At 33.8% G+C, this 22,378-nt stretch overlaps 1 protein-coding gene across 1 annotated transcript in view; it reads left to right on the forward strand.

Annotated features, from left to right (window-relative positions):
- The window catches only part of LYST (lysosomal trafficking regulator), a 190,352-nt gene that overhangs the window by 105,055 nt on the left and 62,919 nt on the right, over positions 1-22,378 (forward strand). The window contains exons 28-36 of the mRNA XM_074222963.1: positions 273-464; positions 3,209-3,387; positions 3,841-4,047; positions 11,483-11,659; positions 12,312-12,388; positions 13,766-13,954; positions 15,598-15,743; positions 15,831-15,927; positions 19,293-19,354. Coding sequence (XP_074079064.1) covers positions 273-464; positions 3,209-3,387; positions 3,841-4,047; positions 11,483-11,659; positions 12,312-12,388; positions 13,766-13,954; positions 15,598-15,743; positions 15,831-15,927; positions 19,293-19,354 — 1,326 coding nt within the window. The remainder of the gene's footprint in view (positions 1-272; positions 465-3,208; positions 3,388-3,840; positions 4,048-11,482; positions 11,660-12,311; positions 12,389-13,765; positions 13,955-15,597; positions 15,744-15,830; positions 15,928-19,292; positions 19,355-22,378) is intronic.

The raw sequence follows: 22,378 nt of genomic DNA on the forward strand, positions 1-22,378 counted from the left end.
TGCATTTCTACTTTTAAGTTTTTTTTATAGAACTTTGAAATTGAAAGTACTGTTACACTTTTTCAAATGGGGAAAGGACTACTTTCTCTTAATCACTTTCTTTATAGTCTTTATTTTTTTCCTTTATGGTCTTTAAAAAAACCACACATTAAACTTTTTTGGTTCTGTCATTACTGTTCTTAAAAAGTTGTAGCAAAATGAGTTGCCTCCCTGAGAGCTTTAAATGTTTCCATCTTTATTGGCATTTGCATTTTCTCTTTTTTCTTTTGAAGGTCCCCGAAAATCTTCTCTCATTCAATCTGAATCTCTTCTAATGAAAATGCGTTCTGTGGCAAGTGATGAGCTCAATATGATGATGCAAAGGAGAATGAGCCAAGAAAATCCTATTCGGGCATCTGAAACAGAGCTCACACAGAGACTGCAGAGGCTTACTGTGTTAGCAGTTAACAGGCTTATTTATCAAGGTAGGTATACAATATAGAAATGAAGAATATAATGATTTTAGTTGATGTTTTCTAAACTACTAAGGAACATCGGAATCTAAGGTAGATCTTTTTGTTCTTACATCACAGGTAGAATTCAAATTTTCCACAAGCATCAACTATCTACCAAACTCTATGCTAGGCACTAGGGATTCAAAGACAAAAATGAAACTGAAAGCATTCCATTTTGGAGGATACTACCTTAGCTGAGTAATGAAATTGTTAAAAATGTGGTAGTTCTTGTGTACTTAAGATATAGCAAACACAACAAAAATGTATTAAACATCTGATATTTATTAAATTAATTCATTAAACCTCTGTGTCAGACTTCAATTTAAGGCCTTCAGCTCAAGTGTTCATAGTCTTAGAGATCAAATTCTAGCACATATATGATAACTAAAGTTTCTGAGTTAAAAATAAAGTTCAGTGTTTCAGGTAACACAGCAGAAGCACAAAGTATAATATTCCCTCCAATGGTTAGCCTTCCAGTACCTTAACTATTTGGAACACAGCTATAAACCCCAAAGTAATAGAAAAAGACTCATCAGGAATAAGAATAGCTGCAGAGTCTGAATGACTCTCAGGACTTTACCAATTGACTGTAAAACTAGATTGTCAAGATGCAATTTAAATTATTCCTGAAAAGCTTCAGTTCTGCCCAGAGTTATAGTGGATAGCGTGTTAGAATCAGTAATGTGCTGGAACCAGCCTCTAATAGCTTGGAAGAGCTGGTTGTTCAATTTTCAGCATGAGCAGATATTTACATGTCAGAAATTGATAAACATTAAAATCAGATTTATGTTTTGTGGATTGTCTAGAAATGATGGAGAAAATGTTAATGATGCAGATGAAACATAAAAATCTGTCTTGCATATTTTTTCTGGTATTAAACATTTACCAGACTTTCTCTGATTAGAAACAACTTACCACATTGATTATAATATGAAAGCAAGATTAACTGGAAATGCATAGTCATGAGAATTTTTTCATAATGTATTTGACTATCTCATACCTCAGGGACATTCATTGCTTTACAATACAGACAGGCTACTCGGAGTAACGGAAAGAGCATGTAAGTTGATTCATTGCCTAGGATTTTTATGATCTCAGGCAAATTACTTAACTTCTCTGGGCCCCAGCTTCATCATCATCAAAATTAGGGAGTTGATCTCCAAGATCCCTTCTCACTCTCACTTCCACAGTACTGTTTTTGTAATTGTAACCATACATCATCATAATCTGAGTTTAATATATTTGGAAAATATACTCACAACCTACCCACTATTCCTCAAAAACACCAAGTATAGGAAGTATGCCATAATTCAGATCAACACTATGAATATCTGTTCTCTGATTGATTAGGACAAGTTCAAAAAGTAACTGAAGTTCCTATTATTTTGATATTTGTTCAGCAGAATGAATTTGTACACGAGAATACTAAATGAATTCCTAAGAAGCTATTTATAAATAGTAAATATATATATATATACATATATATATATATATATATATAAAATATAAATAATAAATTTGAATCATGTTAAGGCTGTAGGAGTTCTTTAATCCATCAACAAACACTTATTAAGCCTTTACTGTTTGTCTAGGGTTGGGCTAAACACTTATTATTTTTGTAAGGCAGTGGGGTTAAGTGACTTGCCCATGGTCACACAGCTAGGTCATTATTACATGTCTGAGGCCAAATTTCAACTCAAGTCCTCCTGACTCCAGGTCTGGTGTTTTATCCACTGTACCACCTAGCTGCCCCAGTGTTCAAACTCTTAAAGGAATCCTGCAGTGAAATAGTCTATGGGGTGAAATTTCCCTGCATAGACTTTTTTTTTAAACAAGGTTCTATATAGGAAAATTTTTTTAAAAGTCCAAAGGTAATAACTGACTTGTACAAAATCTATAGAGTATTTTGGTATTTATGACCCCTAAAATAGTGGATATATTATGTGAAAGGCACTATATAAAATGTTTCAAAGAGATATAAAAGTAACGTCCAATCAAGTAAGGAATATAAAATCAATATACAGAATATTATAGTATGCAGGCATTACTTGAGATAAAGACTCACATGAGAGATCATATCTGATATTTGTCCAGTTTGTTAGATTTTAGAAAATTGTTCTCTAATAAGCTTTGCTGTAAACTAATGCATCTTACTCAATATTTTTCAGAATCAATTCTGAACTGAAAGAAAAATTTTATATATTTCAGCATCTTGATTTCAGTTTTTTTTACCAATAATTCATTAGAAAATCTTAATTTGTGGAGGTTTTATTATAAACTGTGATTTATAATATAATTTTGTGATAATTAACTTGTTTAAAGAGTGTACCTTTTATCACCCCCAGCATTGTTTGGTTTGATATTATTTTTTAAAATAACATGACAAGTAAACCAGGGAAATACATGTAGAGAAGCTTGACAAGTATTCTGTCTAGTGTGTGAGCTTGATTTATATTATAATCATATGAATTCACCCATTTTAGTATTTAGCATATTTGAATAAATTTAATTATATAAGAATTGTGTCTTAAATAAAATTTTTACTTAATATAATTTTAGTTTACAATTATTTAACATCATTGAAATACTATGTTACATGAATTTCTAATCCTACTAGAATGTTTTAGTGGCAGCACCAATTTCCATTAACATAAATTTGGTATTAATGACTTAATTTTTGTTTTCTCTTTATGCTTATTTTTTTCTATTAAAAGAATTTAGTCCAGATTTTATTGATATTCTGAGTACGCCAGGGACAACAACTCAAGGCACAACTTCAAATTCTGAGACTGGAATTTCTGAAGAGGAAATTCAACATGAACACCTCTCCAATTTGAAACCATTTCAGAAAGAGATGTTAATGACTATGGTAGAAGGAATGAGAATAGCACTTGTAAGTAATTACGTGGAAGATTTCCATTAATTCTTAAGGAATGAAGGTTTTATCTTTATTATGTTTGCAGAACCTATTTCTTTTGGGATTCTCTTCCATTATGCCTTCTGATTCTGAGATTGCTTAGATACAAAAGTAATAAAATATCTTAGATAGTTTTCATTTTCATTTATTCTCCTCTAAAAGAGTAATATTTATACAGTATTTGAGCTAAATCTGTACCCAAGTAATCATTTTCCTATATTGTAGTTGAGTGGTGTCAGCAAAGTACGAAAATCAGCTGGTCACTAATATTAATATGATACTCATACTCCTCCTTTCTTTCTTTGCTTTTGAAGTAGTTAGAATTATAACTGAAAATTCCAATCTTGGACCCCTTTTTAATGTTAGTAGTAGGAATAAGCTATTGTATAAAGTAACTCACTAGCAAATTCATCCTTCTTTTGATTGAAGGGCTCAAGTAAAACCAGTACTACCAGACAACAGTGGAATAAGATTCTGTTGTCTTGTAAGGAAACCTTTCGCATACAACTTGGGAGACTCTTGGTACATTTATTGTCTCCAGCTCGCCCTCCTGAAGAGAGAAAGCAAGCTTTTGAAATAATGTATCAACCAAACCATCAGGAAATCCTACGAGACTGCCTCAGTCCATCTTTACAAGTAAGCATCTCAGTATTTAACATTCAGGTAAAATAGTTAGCATATATAAAATTTCACAGATAAATTACTAGAACCACAATGCATTGTCTAATATAGTAAATGGTCATTTTTTAAACCAACTATAGACTTGAATATGAATCTTGCCTCACATATTTGTTGGTTGTATCAGTCTGGACACATTGCTTCATTTCTCTCAGATTTGTTTTCCTCTTCTGTAAAATGAGGGTAATAAGAGCACCTACTTCCTTTCCTAAGGTCCTTGTGAGATCACATGAGATATGTACAAAATACTTTGTTAATTTCAAAGCCCTGTGCAAATGTTAATGCATTTTATATTTATTCTAATTATTATCATTTTTAAAGCTTAATTTTTAAGGTCATAGATATTCTAACCAATATGTAACAGGTTAAAAATATGTCAATATTTTTAGTAAAGGAAAATAATTCTTAATTACTGTTAAAATAAATGTTAATGTTAAATAATGTACTAGATAACACACTGCCTCTGTACACATTTTCCAACTTCTTCTAGGCCCAGTTACTAGATTTGAAAACTTAGATAAGTATCTAATTTGAATTCTTTGAGAATGTATTTTCTTCTGGAGATTTCACTGAAAAGATTTTCATTTTTAGTATTTTTTTTTTAGCCAAGTAACCATTACTTAAGATTTCAAACCCCAGTATTACATGATTTATTTTAGCACTAATTTATGGGTGTGTGTGTGTGTGTGTGTGTGTGTGTGTGTGTGTGTAATAGAATTTTTATTGATGTGCTCCTGAATATAGTCCAAAGTAAAATATATAGTCCCAAGTAAAATATTTAAAAGAATTTTAAGCTTGGACTTTGTGAATATCTGTATACAGTTATCTACAGCTAAACCGTACTTGAAAAGGCATAGAAAAACCTGAGTGAAGAAACATACTGCTATCCTATTTTACCTCTGGAGGTAATATGTTCTAGATTAAAAACAACAAATCTGTAGTAATTAGCAGCTACAGGAGTTATGATAGTTGTAATGGTAGTAATATTTATAAATAGCAGTGGAGATGGTGGTGGTTGTTATTGTAAAGGTGGTAATAATAGTAGTAATGATAATAATAACATTCATTAATGTAGCTCTTAAATTTATTTGAAATTTTTCTTATAAAGAAGAAAATCATTGGCAAGCATGAATATTTTAATGTTTAATAAGAGAATTTTGCAGATGAAAGTAGTGCATTGAGAACAGAGACTTTTTTTAAATGCCTAAAGAGTTGATACAGTGGTATATAATATATATATATAGCTATATATATCACATAGTATATACTTTAAAATCTTGTTGATTTTTTTTAAAGATCTGTTTGAAATTTACAGCTGCCTTCTATGTATTTCTAAAAAATGTTTCATTGTTCTTTGGTTTTTTTTCTTTTCCATCACTCTTCCCCCTTTCTCCTGAGGCAGTGGTTAGAGTCCTGGGCCTGCAGGTAGGAAGACCTGGGTTCAAATGTAGAATTAGCCAGTCTGGGCCACTGTCCTCACGTTGCAGCGTTTGTTAGAAAAATAAAATGAGAAGACATTGTAAAGAACTTCACAGTGCCTGACATGTAGTTGACCTTTCATAAATACTTATTCCCTTCTTTTCCCTCTCCTCTACAAATCTCTTCTGTCCTACCCCAACTCTGTGGTAAATAAAAACACTCTCTGGCAATAAGGCAGTCCATTTTGTGTTGTATCAGTCCTATTTCTCATTCCACATCTATGGTCAGGCATTTCTCAATCAGGAAGTTGGAGGAAATTTTGTCATTACACTTCTAGAGTCCTGAGTGATCACTCAATTGGTTAGAGTTCTTAAGTCTGTCAGTTGTTTTTCTTTATTTTATTATAGTCACTTTATAAATAAAGATTTTCTGATTCTTGTCTCTTTGCTCTGTCAATTCCTATGTCTTCTTAGGTTTATCTGAATCATATTGCTCACTATTGGAGGCATGAAACATTTTTTTTTTGTTTTTGCAAGGCAGTGGGGTTAAGTGACTTGCCTAATATCACACAGCTAGGTAATTATTAAATGTTTGAGCTGAATTTGAACTCAGGTCTTCCTGTCTCCAGGACCAGTGCTCTATCCACTGTGCCATCTAGCTGCCCCAGCATGGAACATTTTTATTATAGTTGTTGAAAACTTGGATTTATTCCACATTTTTTAATGCACAGAAGAGAATAGAAGGAAGTTCAGTATGATGGACAAACAGGGCAGGTGTGAAAGTAACATTGAACTGATAAAATACTTGAAAAGAAAAGTGAACTTGTATAACAGAGTAATAGAAAGTCAGAGTTTCACATATGACCCCATTATTCTGTACCGCTTTATACAATGAAATGTCCTCTTTGAAGTAGTAAAACCAGAATTTTTAAAAAAATTAAGAAAAAAAGAAATCCTTTTTTTTATGCATCATCTGAGAAGTGATGGCTGAATGAATTCTCTAGATAACTAAAGGGCTTCATGCCTAACTGAAGTGTTTACACATAATTGTAATGTTTAAAAGTCTATCCTTTTAAGCCTAAATGCTATCATTTTGCATTGCTTAGGATAAAAATATTTCTAAAATGTACCTCATACTTCCTTTCAGTCTTAAATGGTGAAGAGACATTCAGTTAAGGTACCTCCAAATGAAATAGCATGTAAAATGCTTTGCAAACCTTAAAGGCCTATAAAAATGCAAGTTGTTAAAGGTTAGTTAGCAACAGATTAAGTTCTCAATGTTTATTTATAAGTTAGTTATTTGGTACTCAGAATAAATTTCCCCAAAGAAAAATTATATTTGATGTTTTTATTATTAGACCTCCAAAGACTTTGTGTGGGGGGGCAGGGTTTGCAAGGCACAGTGGGTTAAGTGACTTGTCCAAGGTAGGTAATTATTGTCTGAGGTCAGATTTGAACTCAGGTCCTCCTGACTCAAGGTTCAGTGCTGTATTCACTGTGCCACCTAGCTGCTCCTAAGAGTGTTTAATATATAATTTAACAGAAATATTGTTTGCATTGATATAATTTTCTTTCACTATAATTTTAATTGTAAATATGAAGTAGTACAGCTACATTATGAACTAAATAGTCTTATCAACTAAACTGAGACTCTAACAGAAGCATCCACAATATTGGTTTCTTTCATTCACTTCAATGTCAACATCTGAAGCCTTCCTCGAGGTGAAAATTAGGGGCCTTTGCTCCTAGAGAGTTTGTAGCCACTCAGAATATGAAAATTGGAATTTGGGAATTAATATCTCAGTAGCTATGCATTTAATTTGAATATGATTTGATATTTTCTTCATTACTTATAATAATTATGAACATCAATTATACTTAGAACCATAGATTTAAAGCTACAATAGAAGGGCTTTCAGAGTAATTCAATCCAACCTTATCATTTTCCAGATAAGAAAACCAAGTCCCAAGGGATTTTTATATGGTTAGTAAGTAGCAGAATCAGAATTTGAATCCAGGTCCTGAGACTTTGGGCTCACTAAGGTTTATTTAGTTCTCTGCTCCCATATCTCATTGCCCTCAGTGATTTTTCTAGTTGAGAAGGTCTCTTGGCATGAAAGAAGTGCTGCTTGGATTTGAGATGGGAGTTAAAGTATTACCCTGGAGTCTTACAAGGTGGTAACCATGGATCAGTCATTGAACTGTTCCTGAGCCTTAGTTTCCCTAGCTATGAAATGAGGAAATACTATATTACTATGAATAGTTTTTTCTATCTGTTTACTCTAGCTCTCATCATACTCATTACTGTGCTGGCTTTAATCTGTTGCCCCTTATAAATTAGGGCAAAGTCAAAGCCTCTGGGGAAATGAAATAGACAAGTTTTTTATCCTGCCAAGTCATTGCACCTTGGTCTAAGGGCTCTTTCCTTAAGAGTGGAGTAAAACTTGTGGGCTTTGTGACAGGTATTTTCCTGGCAATGTAACGTTATTTTCACCTCCTACTTACAGTCTCATTCCTGATGATGGTGGTTGTGAGTAGTTTTCAGTTGTAGAAAAACAAGGGCATTTCTTTCAATAATTTTAGATTAATACGTCAGTAGTATGGCAACATCAAAATAACCTCTATTTGGATATTTTTTTAAATTATTTTAAATGTAGAATTTAGACTGTACTTAAAATTTTGTTTTGCAAGTTAAATAATGTTTCTTATAAAGAGACACATAGCTGAAAATATTCTAGTCATTTAGCATTTCCTTAATTGGCCAACTTGGCAGGGCTGCTGCTCATAGTCCATGTGTTTGTTGGTCAGGTAGCAGCTGTCTTTTGCTTAATTCATAGTATTCCATTAAACACTCATCTTGCTGTTTTCACCAATGCATATGCTTATCTTATTCATTGGAGGAATGATACAGTATGATTTAATATGTTAATTTAAATATCACTAAAAAGTATAGTGGCCTTTTTCAAATTGATACTCAAATTTCAAATTAGGTTCTTGACATTTCATAGAATCACAGATTTTAGAGGTAGAAAGAACTTTAGTGGCCATCTAGATTACTCTGTACCTCAGTTAAAAAAACCAATTCTAATATACCTGACAAGAAAAAATTCATTCAACTTTTGCTTGAAGACTTTTAGTTAAGAAGGAACCAGTTATCTTCCAAAACAGCTTGTTTTCACTTTCATTAGCTCTGTTCATTGGGAAGTTTTTCCTTATTTCATACCTAAATTTGACTTTTTTATGATTTTTACCTTCTGGGGCAAAATAGAGCCAGTTTTAATGATTTAGAGCTAGAAGAGATTTTAGAGGTCATCTAATCCAGAGGCATCAAATTCACAAATGTATGCATTGAAATGTAACTGGGAATTGTTGAACAAAATAAATAAAAATGCAGTGCAACATATACAATGTTACTTTGTGATTTTTCTAAGTCATTGTGCTTAGATGAATTTGACACCACTGATCTAGTCCAAAACCCTCATTTTAAATATGTGGAAACTTAGGTCGTCAGGTTAAATGACTTGTATGAACTAATATGGGTAGTAATGTCAGAGCTGGAACTTGCATTGACATTCTCTATCTGTAAGCCAGTTTGCCCTCTGCTGCTGGGTCACATTGTCTCATTCTTCTTCTATACTTCTACTTCTACAACCCTTTAGAACCACTTTTGTCGTTCACCTGAGTCTTCTCTAGGACAGATATCCCCAGTTCCTTAAATCTGTCTCACATAGCCCTGCACAACTTTGATTCTCCTCTAAACACTTGTAAAATTTCTTTATCTCCTAAAACTTCTTTCTAAACTGGGTTGGGTCATGAAAAATAAGGGAGGAGCATGTCTGGGAGACCAATCAACATTTTCTCAAACCAAAGAAAGGTCAGGAGTCCAGGCATAAGGGCCTGAGGTACAATGATGGTTGTGTGAATGAAGAAGAGGAGACATATAGACAAGGTAATATGATAGGAATAACACGATTTTGACAACTGATTGAACAACCTAAACTTGTACCCTGATGAAAATGGAGAAGAGGGAATGGATCTGTGCTCTCTTGTTAATATAGGGAATGCCCAAGAGAGGGAGAAGCCACCAACAGTGCAGATCCGCACCTTCTTAAGTAGTGGTGTCCAACTTACATAGAAATGGATCCTTACTTTGCATAATGGCTTAGAAAAACCACAAACTGGCATTAAGTGCTTTGCTCAGAATCATATATCCTATAAATATCTAAATGTAAATGTTTACACATATGTACATATATTTATCTACATATATTCTACATATACATGTGCACATATATACCTATTTCTTTACATATCTACATGTATATAATATACACACATGCATTCACACACATGTATGTTATGAATAAGATAGGATTTGAACCCAGCCTTTCTTAACATCAAAGCTGGCTTTCTATCTGCTACACTACATTGTATGTTGGCATATCTTTGAAAACCCACAGTCCTCTCCACAGATGAGACATTGAAGTTTAGGACTATAATTCTGTTTAAACTATTAATTTAATTAGCAAGATTGTTCTTTGGGACAGTAAAGCTTTTCCTTGTTTTTTGCTAAGTTTCAGAAAATCCTTTCTCCTTTCATCTTTAGTTTTTGATATTTTAAAAATAAAATCTCATTGATATTTTGTTTTTACATCATCTATGATTCTTATGGTATCCCTCTTTTCTACCCCTCCTTGAGAATCATTTTTAAGAAATAAAAAAATTTTAAAGGAAAATAAGTTCAGCAAAATTAAACAATATATAAAAAACTTCTGATATATGCACTGTTGTAATTCATGTTCCCCCATCTCTGTAGTCAAGTAGGAAAGGACTTTCTTTCTCTCTGGGACATAGGTGGATTTTATCTTTTCATAGCATTCTGTTTTAACTGTTATGTTATTGTTGATTCTTAATTTACATTATAGTCATGAATTTTTTCCTGTTCTCCTTACTTCATTTCAGAAAAGCCCTTTCTTATTTGTTTCTATTAATCATATTCATGTTTTCTTATAGTATAGCAATATTCTAACAATATTCTATTCGTGTACCATGTTTTCTTTATTCTTTCCCCAGTTGATAGTCATTGTTTTCAGTTATTTGCTACTATATAAAAGTGTAGTTATAAATATGGTTAATGATATAGAGTGATCTTTAATAAAGTTAAGAATTTACATTTTTTTGTGAATTCTTAAGTTTAAATTATAGTTTAAAAAATAAGGCATATGCCAGTTGTTCCAAGTTTCAATGCAATTTAAAGCTTCCTGATTTGTACTTTTTTACAATGTACAAATAATAACTTATGCAGAATGCTGTCTTTTAAATACTATTTCATTTGTTATTTGTGTAGGAGATTTGACTCTTGTATTGCAGTTGATCGGATAAGTTATTTGTGAAAATCTATTTGCTAAGTTTTTTGTTTAATACAAAAATTTTCTTATACTTAGTAATTTTGCCAGCACTCAAATTATGCTGCCACCAATGGCACAGATTTTATAGAGTAAATTTTTGAAAGACATGTCTAAGCAGAGTTTGAAATTTTTCTCTTTAAATTTTAATCTATTAGTCATTTTGGTTTAATTTAACCCTAATATTATACCCAGAACTTATTTGAATAATCTTAGTAATTCACTCTCTTTTTGTTAGAAGTCTCATCCTTGGTTAATCACTATTCAGAATCTCTGCAGTCTTTTTTGATTTTCTTTCCCTTTTATTTTTAATGAAAATAAAAGTAATAAAAGAGCAGAAGAATGATTCTCCTTTAGAATTCCTGAGCAATCTACAACTTCCACACTTTCCTTGTACGTTATAAATTTTGGAAAGAAAAATTTTTGTAAAGTCTTTACAGCCCAAAGAGATGCATATTTTATAATGCTTTTTTTCCAGACTTTTTTTTTGTACTTTCCAATTGTAGTCCATTTCAATTCAATAAGCATTTAAATATTTTTTCTTTTTCTCCTATCCCTGCTTTTTTGTAGCATGGGGCCAAGTTAGTCCTTTATTTAAATGAATTTTTGCATAATCACCAAGAAGATTTGACTGAAGAAGAACTAGCCACAGCAAGATTATTCATGAATATTTTAAAATTGTGTGGTCATAAATGCACCCTTCCCAATCTACCAACAAAATCAGACTTCCTGAGAGTAATTAAAGAGGTGAGTCAATATATATTTATAATTTAAGATAATATAATACATAAATATGATTTATTAGATTTTTTAAAAATCTATCAAAAATATAAAATAAAAATAAAATATATTTCTTTAATGCTATATAAAAAAGAATTCACTTCACTAGGATTGCTTCATGTTTATATATGCTACTTTGCTTCAACAAAGAATAAAAAGAACTTAATTTTCAGTAATTCTTTATTGATATTTTAAAAATAAAATGTTAGATGTTTTGTTTTTACATCATCTGATTCTTAGTGTATCCCTGCATCTTTATGCTTTGATGAAAAGCAGGTTTTGAAGCATTAATTTTCAACTTCAGATATCATATAGCAAAAAAAAACAGTATAAGTACCTGTGTAGAATCTTAAAAAAATTTTCCTGAAAGGAAAAAAAAAATTACCTTTTTCCTGTAATAAAAGTCTAGTTTCCTGTGACCCATATCTTTATTCCATTTGTATCCAAAAGAATTGCTGTGTAATGTAAGTAGTATTCAAGGGATTTCTTGTTCTGGTTTCCAAAGCAATATTGTTTTTCCTTGTTTAACTTTTATTTCTATTCAATTATTTGAGTCTTATTGATAACTAAATAAATCATACTTTGTTAGAAAATTATTTTTCAAAAATAATTTTTGTAGGAGTTAAGAAAGTATGAAATTGAGGAATCTGTGAATAAAGCTGCCTGGCAAAAAACAATCAATAATAATCAACAAAGGTAAGCTACTTCATTTTTTCTTAAAAAGTTTTCATCTTTGAGGAAATTGTAGGCTCAATATGCATTTTTAACCACTAATATGTCCTATTGTACTTTGCTTAAATGGAGAGAGTCTGAACATGTGATTTCATTGGTAATGGGAAGTTCCCAGGTAAGGAAACTTTCTGCCAGTGCAAGTTGGCACTTCTCTGCAATTTTTATTATCTTAGAGAGTTGCTTAAAGCATTTATTTAGAGGTTAAGTGTCTTGCCCTTAGGGAATATCACAGCTCACATTAGAAAGAGGCAGGCCAGCTCTCTAACCACTGTGCTATGCTGCCTACATATATCCATAATCCTACAGAGTAGAATACATTTCATGTAGCAGTCAGAAAACAAACATTTATTAACTTTTATATGTATGTTTATGCATATGCACTTAGGAATATATATGAGTAAAGATTATATGAATGAATGAAAAACATTAAATATTTACTATATGCAAAGTACTATGCTTAAGTAAGCACTGGGGACAGTAATGGAAAAGTCAGTCTTGGCTTTCTTGGATTGACATCACATGAAAGGTTTCAGCTGCAAGTCAAATGAGAAAGATCCCCTGGTTCTTAAAGTATAACTGCAGTGTATTTGATAATACTGCTTCTTTAGTGTCATTGTGTCACTAATATATAGTAGTTTCTGATGTTGAACCATTTTGACAGTTCCCAAGACTTTGTGGCAAGAACTTTCTTTTCTGGGTCTTCAGTATTTGTGGTTACTACAGGCACACCTTCAGGAACAGTAACCAAGCTGCAACTTCACTGGATGAGAGTTTCAGGCACTGGACTAGAAGGGTTGCTGCTCCCAAGGCTCTTGAGTTCAAGTCTTGGGTTACCTCCACTGACATCCAAGAGAATATGGTTGGCAAGGGGATGCTGGTGGTTTGTCTTGGCGGGCATATGCTGCCTCTTGCCTCTTCCTCTTTTTCTTCAGTCACATAGTTTGCCTGGCTTATCACTAACAGTTAGTGGGGATAGTTCTTCTCAACAATAGTTGCTTCCCCAAATGATGTCTGTAAAAACTGGGCTGGTAGAAACATCGACATTTGTGGCTTCCATTAGTGAGATTCTTGTGCTTATCTATCTAAGGCAGATAGATCCCTTTGCCACAATCATTTCTCCCCTCACTGATGGCTATAGGGATTGTGCTTAAAGTAGGTCTGGTGGTCTTTTCCAAGACTCTTGGGTTCAGAAATTCATGCAGCAAATAATATTTTCATTAGGAAATCTCAAAAATGTTTGTCAGTTCAAATTGTCAAGTTCAGTATAACTTGTTGCAAAATTTAGATAATTTACAATTGCCTTTGTCTAAGTGTAGTTGTTATATGTTTCTGTTCATTTAGTCTCTTTCAGCGCCTAGATATGAAATCAAAGGATATCTCTAAAATAGCTGCAGATATCACACAGGCAGTGTCACTTTCTCAGGGAATTGAAAGAAAGAAAGTGATTCAACATATCAAAGGAATATATAAAGTAGACTTGAGTTCCAGTAGACGCTGGCAAGAACTTGTTCAACAGCTTACACATGACAGGTAAACAAGAAATGATTGGTTCTTCTTTGTAAACTTCACATTTTAACATATTTTTAATATGTTCAAAGGTGACAATGTTATTTTATCTTTATAATAAAAATATTTTGTGCTTAAATTTTCTATTTTTATCTTTTTAAAAAAATCTATATATGAAATGTCAATTAAGTTGACTTCTTTTAGAAAATTGATATAATAGACAATATGGAAACTTTTTTACTTCCCCAAAATATCCTTTGGAAAGCCAAATTTAATCTTATCATATCCAATAAATTTTGCATATGTAGTTTAAGTATCATATTAAGCATTATTTTTAAGTAAACATGAGAGATCAATGAGAATTCATCAGCATGATTAGAAAGGCATCAAACATTAGAAAGGCATGACCTAAGCAGCTCTATCTTGACAGTTTCCTTGCAATCACCTGATCACAGTCTATTTCAGAAAGCAGTGGTTCTATCCCATCTTCAGCTGAGCTGTGGCTACCCTGTGACTTGGTGCCATTTGTATGTGCTTTAGAAAATATTTTATTGGAGAAAGTTAATGCTACTCTTATTATTATTCTTTTTGAGAAGTTAAAGTTAGGTAGAATCCTGTTGGATCCCCCCCTAAGTAGTGGCAAAACAATAGGCACATGCTGTTCTTAAGGATTCCCCATTATCAACTTCCTAGCATTGGTAGACTTTGGTATTGATGAGGTATCAATGGAAGGAAAAGGGAAGAAGACAATTTCCAAGACCTTAATAGACTGAATGATCATTCTGCATTAGAATCTCAGTTTGAAGGCTGGTTGAATTCAAATCTTTCATGTTCCAAAAGAGAAAACTGAAGACCCAGAAAAGTGAAATGGTCTCTCCAGTCCCAGGCTTGGATCTTAGGACTTCTGAGTCCAATGCCAGTAGGCCAGTCAAATGATGTGAAAACTAATTAAAACCATTGCAAGATGACTAACGCAATGGCGATAGTTAGCAGAGGCAGTCAATGACATGAGCAGAAAGTTCTTGAGGGAACATTTTTCCATGGGCTGAAAAACTATTTCTGGGATTTCATGATTAAGAAATAATCTCTTGGGGTGGCTAGGTGGCACAGTGGATAGAGCATCAGCCCTGGAGTCAGGAGTACCTGAGTTCAAATCCAGCCTCAGACACTTAATAATTACCTAGCTGGGTGGCCTTGGGCAAGCCACTTGACCCCATTGCCTTGCAAAAAAAAAAACCTAAAAAAAAAGAAATAATCTCTTGCATATGGCCCTGATTTCCATGCTATGTTTATTTTATCTTTAAGTGTCACCTGATGAAAATTTTTTTATAATAAACAGAATTTGTGAGGCTGATTCTCACACACCCCCCCCCAAAAAAATAAAAATAAAGTTAGGTAGAATCATTCTAATTTTTCAAATGTTAATCTAAGACCTAGGAAGTTTTATGGTTGACAAGAAGTCAGTATTAAAAGTGAAATCTGAACTCAGGCTGTCTTCCATTTCCATCCTATTTCTCATGAGCCTTGTTTTAATAATATATGCCTTATCTCATACTTACATAATACCTATGTTTATTGTAAATCACTGATATTAATTAACATACTAATTTCATAATAGTTATTTATTAATCATCATACTATTAATATTCCTGTATATTCATTTGTAGAGCACTCTGGTATGACCCTGTCTCATATCCAACTTCTTGGCAGTTGGATCCAACAGAAGGTCCAAATAGAGAAAGACGCCGTTTACAGAGGTGTTATTTAACTATTCCAAATAAATATCTTCTTAAAGATAGGCAAAAATCAGAAGGTAATATTGGTTTCTTTCATATTTGTCTTTACGTCCAATACTGTGGACATAAAAATAATGTATATTTTCCCTTTTTTCCCTCAACAGAAGTCATTAAATCTCCTCTTTCTTACTTATTTGAAGACAAAACACATTCTTCTTTCTCTTCTACTGTAAAAGATAAAGCAGCAAATGAATCTATAAGGTAAAAACTTATAAATGTTACAAAAAATTATATTTGCTTTTATCTTACTTCAATACTATAGGAAGTATGTAATATTCTAAATGAAGCATGTATATAGAATCAATTAAAATAGCATTTTTATGAAAGATTCTGTCACTTTTTGCAAAGAAAGCCAAGATAGGAAATGAATGCAGTGTTTTGTTTTTTTTTTAATTTTATTTCTTTAAGGCAATGCGGTTAAGTGACTTTTCCAAAGTCACACAGCTAGTCAGTTATTAAGTGTCTGAGGCCAAATTTGAACTCAAGTCCTCCTGACTCCATGGTCAATGTTCTGTCCAATACGACACCTAGCTACCCATGAATGCAGTATTTCATAAAGAGGTTTGTTGGATAGTGGAAATAATGGTAATATAAATAATAAATATGTACATTTTTCTTCTTAGCTCTTCATTCTTGGTATCTGAAGGGGATGTTTTAACATTGTTAGAAAAGTAACACAACCAACATCAAAATAAGGTTGAAATAGGTTACATAATTTAGATATAAAGGGTAATAGCATGTCAGAAGAGCCAGGAATTGTTTACCTGTCACTTCTATGGAGAGAAGAATTTGTGACCAAACAAGAGATAGAAAACATTATGAAATGCAAAATGGATAATTTTGATTACGTAAAATTGAAAATGCAACCAAGATTAGAAGGAAAGCAGAAAACTGGGAAACAATTTTTACAGTCAGTATTTCTGATAAAGGCCTCATTTCTAAAATATATAGAGAACTGAGGCAAATTATAAGAATACAATTCCCCAGCTGATACATGGTCAAAGGATATGGACAAGCATTTTTCAGATGAAGAAATTAAAGCTGTTTATATGAAATGATAAATGTTGAAGGGAATGTGGGAAAACGTGGGACACTAAATGCAATGTTGGTGAAGTTGTGAATTGATCAACCATTCTGAAGAGCAATTTGGCACTATGTTCAAAGGGCAATAAAACTCTTCATACCAACAGTGCCACTACTAGAGGTCATTAAAAAAGGGGGAAAGATCCACATGTACAAGAATATTCGTAGAGCATTTTTTTTGTGGTGGCAAAGAATTGGAAATTGAGGGAATGCCCATTTATTGGAGAATGGCTGAACAGGTTGTGTATATGAATGAGAAATGATGAGTAAACAGCAAAATTGTATGATGCTCAACTGTGATAGACTTAGATCTTCTCAGCAAAATGGTGATCAAAGACAATTCTAAAAAGACTTGTGATGGAAAATGCAATCCACAATCCAGAGAAAGAGCTGTGGAATCTGAATGCAGATCAAATCATATATTTTCGCTTTTTAAAATTTGTTTTTGGTTTTTCTTCTTGTTGTTTTTCCCTTTTACTCTGATTCTTCTTTCACAGATGACTAATACGGAAATATGTATAACATGATTGTACATGTATAACCTGTATCAGATTTCTTGTTATCATAAGGTAGGGGAAGTGAAGGAAGAGTTACTTTTCAAAAATGAATGTTGAAAATTATCTTTACAAATAATTGAAAAGATAAAGCATTAATTAATTTAAAAAGAAAAATAGTACAGTGTTTTCTTCTCTCATAGTTATTTCAGCTTATTTGTTTAGAAACACTAAATGAAAGATTTCTTCTGGCCAAAAAGGAATTGAGCCCAGGAGTGGAAATGATATTTGTGTTTGAAGAGAATACAGAGGGAAAAGATACTGAATTTGGATGAAAAAAAAATGAATCTTAAGGAAAAACCACAGGATCGATCAGTAACTTGTATGGGAAAAGAAAATATAAAATGAACTTTTCTATCATTCAAAGAATTTAAAAACAAATGTGAAATAAGCAAAAAGCAAAAATACTGTAAAATTAGTTTAATTAGGTAACAAAAGGAAAAAGATAACTATTGCAGACCCAATGAAACTGCATTCTCCAAAGTCACTAATAATCACCAATTGCCAAATCAAATAGCTCTTTCTCAATCCTCATTCTTCTTGACCTGTTTACATGTCATCAACTGACTCTTAGGCATCTTAAACTGTTGTCCCATGTACATCTCAAACTCTCTATGTTCAAAACAGGATTCATTGTATTTTCTGATAAACGCTCTCCTCTGCTAAATTTTCCTATTACTATTCTCCCAGTAACCTATTTTCACAAACTAGGTGTCGTCTTTATCTCCTCGCTCCCTTTCATATCAATTTTTGCCAAATCTAAATATTTCTGTCTTCACATCTGTTTATCTATCTCCTCTCTCTCCACTCATCCATAATCTTCATTCAGTCTAATTTGCTTTTCGATTTAAAGTCCCTCTCCACTTCAATCCATATCGCTCTCATTTGTGAAGGTAATTTACCTAAAGTGGAAGGTTGGTTATATGACCCTGGACAGGTCACTTAACCCCAGTTGCCTCACCAGAAAAAAATTAAAAAAATAAAAGATTGGCCATACATTACCTCTTTTGGGCATGTAAAAGGAATTCAATACCTGATCACTTGACTCCCCTACAGTGGCCTAAATGTAATTCCTTGACTGTGATACGCCATTTCCTGCCTCCTTTCCTTTATATTGACTGTCTTTTATTCCTATTGTACTCTTCTCTCTCTTACTTTCTACTTCTTGGTTCCTTTGGTTTCCTTCAAGATTCACTAAAATCTCACCCTTCACAGGAGCCTCTCCTGGTCTTCCTATCTCAGACAGTCTTCTCCCTACTTTGTCTATGTCCAGTATATCACTCAATATTTACATATTGTTTCTTCAGTAGAATGTACACTTTTGCCTTTCTTTATATCTCTACTGCTAACATAGTATGTGGCAAGTGGCAATTGCCTAATAAAAACTTATCTAATGATTGAATGAGTAGTGAATTAAAATAGACCAAAAGATTTTAGCTAGATTGAACTTCGATTTTTCATTACAGACTACAAGAAACAGAATCAAGACAATATGTTGATCAAATGTTCATACAACTAAGTGCAATACCATATAAGTGGAATTTGTTCCTTTTTTGTTGGTATGATAAATAAACCAACTTAAATATAATGAGGTTTTTCTATCCCTGTTTATATAGAAGACTAAATAGATTGTTTTAAAAAAATGGAAATTATAAAACATAGGAAGATTTTTAAAATTATGAAGTTGTATTCATAGTAAAAAAAAAAAAAAGACTATGGGGATTATTAACCTATCCATTTCAGTGGTTTTTTTTACTCCAAATGTTGGAAAAAATGTTTCCATGGTCATTTACATTAGATTTTGTCAATGTCTTTAAAACCCCTCTATTAATTTGCTGAAGTGCATAGCCAGACTGGGAGGAAGAAAGAATATGTGGTATAATTAGTCAAAACATTAAATCATCATAATTTTTTTTACTATTTTGACAGAGTGAATCGAAGATGTATCAGTGTTGCACCATCTAGAGAGACAGCTGGCGAACTATTATTAGGTAAGTCAGCATTTTAAAGAGTATAAGCACTCATGCTTATCTCCCCCTTTTTATCTGAAAATATTCTGACATCAAATTTGCATTGTACTTCTAAAAATTATTCCAATTAAATTTCTTTAAGTTAACATCTATGCCTTTGAAATCATAACAGTTATATGCTGTGGAATTTTTAGTTCTGTGGTCACAGTTTTCTGTACTCATACTTCAAGTTTTAGTGATTCCATTATTGCATACTAAATTAGAACATGAATGCCAAATATTCTTTTTTTTTAGGGTTTGTTTGTTTTTTGCAAGGCAATGGGGTTAAAGTGGCTTGCCCAGGGCCACACAGCTAGGTAATTATTAAGTGTCTGAGGTCAGATTTGAACTCAGGTACTCCTCACTCCAGGGCCGGTGTTCTATCCACTGCACTACCTAGCCACCCCACTTACTAATTTTTTTTTTAGGAATGTCAAATATTATTGGAAAACTTGTTCATTCAGTTTTGTACTTGTACAAAAAACAAATACCTGCATTATGTGATTTCTCCTTCATAATTCATGTCACATTTGTGTATTCAGCTTCTGAAATTTTCTGCTTGTCTGTATCCTTCTAAGTTATTTGGCTATTTACACTGCAGAGGGAAATGATACTAGCTGTGTCACCCTGGGCAAGTCACTTAACCTTAATTTCCTCACATTCAATAATCTTCAGCTGCCCTGATTCATATCAGGCCACTAGACTCAGATGGCTCTGGAGGAAAAAGTGAGGCTGGTGATTTAACACAGCACCCCCTCACTCAAATTCAATTCATGTGCTTGTCATGGCATCACCTCCCTGATGTAATGGTCTTAAAGAATGAAGGACAAAAAAAAAACCCACCACTGACACCTCCTCACAATGTCAAGGAATAGGAATGCTTTATTTGATCCAGGCACTCATACAGATGCTAAGGGACTGCTATCATCCTTATGGTCCCTAGTCATTATTATGGTTTTGCCTGTAGGCTTTCCAAGAACTCTCAGATATTACAATATAAGGTGTAATAGTATGCTGATTTTTTTAAATTAGTCATTTCTGTTCTTTATAGTCAACCTGGATCTCAAGATCCAGAGAGTATATTTGGGAGAATCCAATAAAATTTCCTAGCATGTGGAAAATTTTGTAGTAGGAAATGTTTTAAAAGTAGTAAATGAGGGGACGGAGCCAAGAGAGGATCCTGTCTTAGGCACTCTCTCATAAAACTTCTAAACTAAGGACTCTAACTAAATTTTGGAGAGATAGAAACCACAGAGGGACCCAGGGAGGCAGTTCTCCTACTCAAGGCAACCTGGAAAAGAGCAGAAAGGCTCTGCTCCCCGGGGTTGGGGGGCAGCACACCAGAGGGGTGGCCCACCAGGGCCAAAGAACTTCAGCCTCCCGGAGGCAGCCCCAGGGCGCTGGGAGCCACAGCTCACAGCAGCGGGGGAGTCTCCTGACCTACACCCCGGGGAGCACCAGGCACAAATTGGGGGAACAGCAGGGGACCTCTGCCAGAGTGAGCACGTGGAGCCCAGCAGCAAGCAGCATGGCCAATGCAGTCCAGATCCAGGAAACAAAAGCAGGCAGAGCCCATAAGTAGAAGGCCCCAGGGCACGAGCCCATTGAACCCAGGGAGAGGAGTGAAGAGAGAGACTGCAGAGCTCTACCCCTGGAACAGGACTGACCACATTCAGGTCCTGATCACAGTCTGGGTGCCCCCACACACACACACACACACACACCTCAGCCTCAGAGCAGAGGGGGGCACTTATGGTCATTCACAGACCAGAAGGGAGGACAGAACTTCACACACCTAGATCCTTGTGGGAGTGTCCCAAAAGCTCAGGAAGCACCCCCAAACAGGCTAAGGCTGGAAAAATGAGCAAGCAGAGGAAAAAAAAGGAATACCATTGAGAAATATTTCGCCTGTGAGCCCAAGAGGGATCAAATCACTTCAGTCTGAAGATGAGGAAACACAAGCTCCTGCATCTAAAGACTCCAAGAAAAAACAGAAATTGGGCTCAGGCTATGACAGAGCTCAAAAAAGACTTTGAAAATCAAATGAGGCAGTTAGAAGAAAAACTGGGAAAAGAAATGAGAGAGATGCAGGAAAAACACGAAAATGTAGTCAGCAACTTAGTCAAGGAAATCCAAAAAGATGCCAAAGAAAATAGCATGCTAGGGGCGGCTAGGTGGCACAGTGGATAAAGCACCAGTCCTGGACTCAGGAGTACCTGGGTTCAAATCCGGTCTCAGACACTTAATAATTACCTAGCTGTGTGGCCTTGGGCAAGACTCTTAACCCCATTTGCCTTGTAAAAAAAAAAACCTAAAAAAAATAGCATGCTAAAAACCAGCTTAGGTCAAATGGATAAAACAGTTCAAAAAGTTATTGAGGAGAAGAATGCTTTAAAAAGCAGAATTGGCCGGATGGAAAAAGAGATAAGAAAGCTCAACTGATATGGAAAACAGATTTAGGAAAGATAACTTAAAAATTATTGGAATGCCTGAAAGTCATGATCAGGAAAAGAGCCTTGACATCATTTTCAAAGAATTACTACAGGAAAATTGCCCTGATATTCTAGAAGCAGAGGGCAAAATAGAAATGGAGAGAATCCACCGATCCCCCCAAGAAAGAGATCCCAAAAAACCAACCCCTAGGAATATTATAGCCAAGTTCCAGAACTCCCAAGTCAAAGAGAAAATATTACAAGCAGCCAGAAGGATACAATTCAAATACCATTGGAGCTGCAATCAGGATCTCACAGGACTTAGCAGCAACTACATTAAAAGCTTGTAGGACTTGGAATATACTATGCCAGAAGGCAAAATCTCTTAGAATGCAGCCAAGAATGAACTACCCAGCAAGGCTGAATGTCCTCTTCCAGGGAAAAAGATGGACTTTCAATAAACCGGGGGAATTTCAAATGTTCCTGTTGGAATGGCCAGCGCTGAACAGAAGGTTTGATCTTCAGATACAGGACTCAGGTGAAGCATAGAGAGTGGAGGAGAAGGGGAAAATAT

Source organism: Macrotis lagotis, chromosome 2, assembly GCF_037893015.1.
Source record: "Macrotis lagotis isolate mMagLag1 chromosome 2, bilby.v1.9.chrom.fasta, whole genome shotgun sequence".
NCBI lineage: Eukaryota > Metazoa > Chordata > Mammalia > Peramelemorphia > Peramelidae > Macrotis > Macrotis lagotis.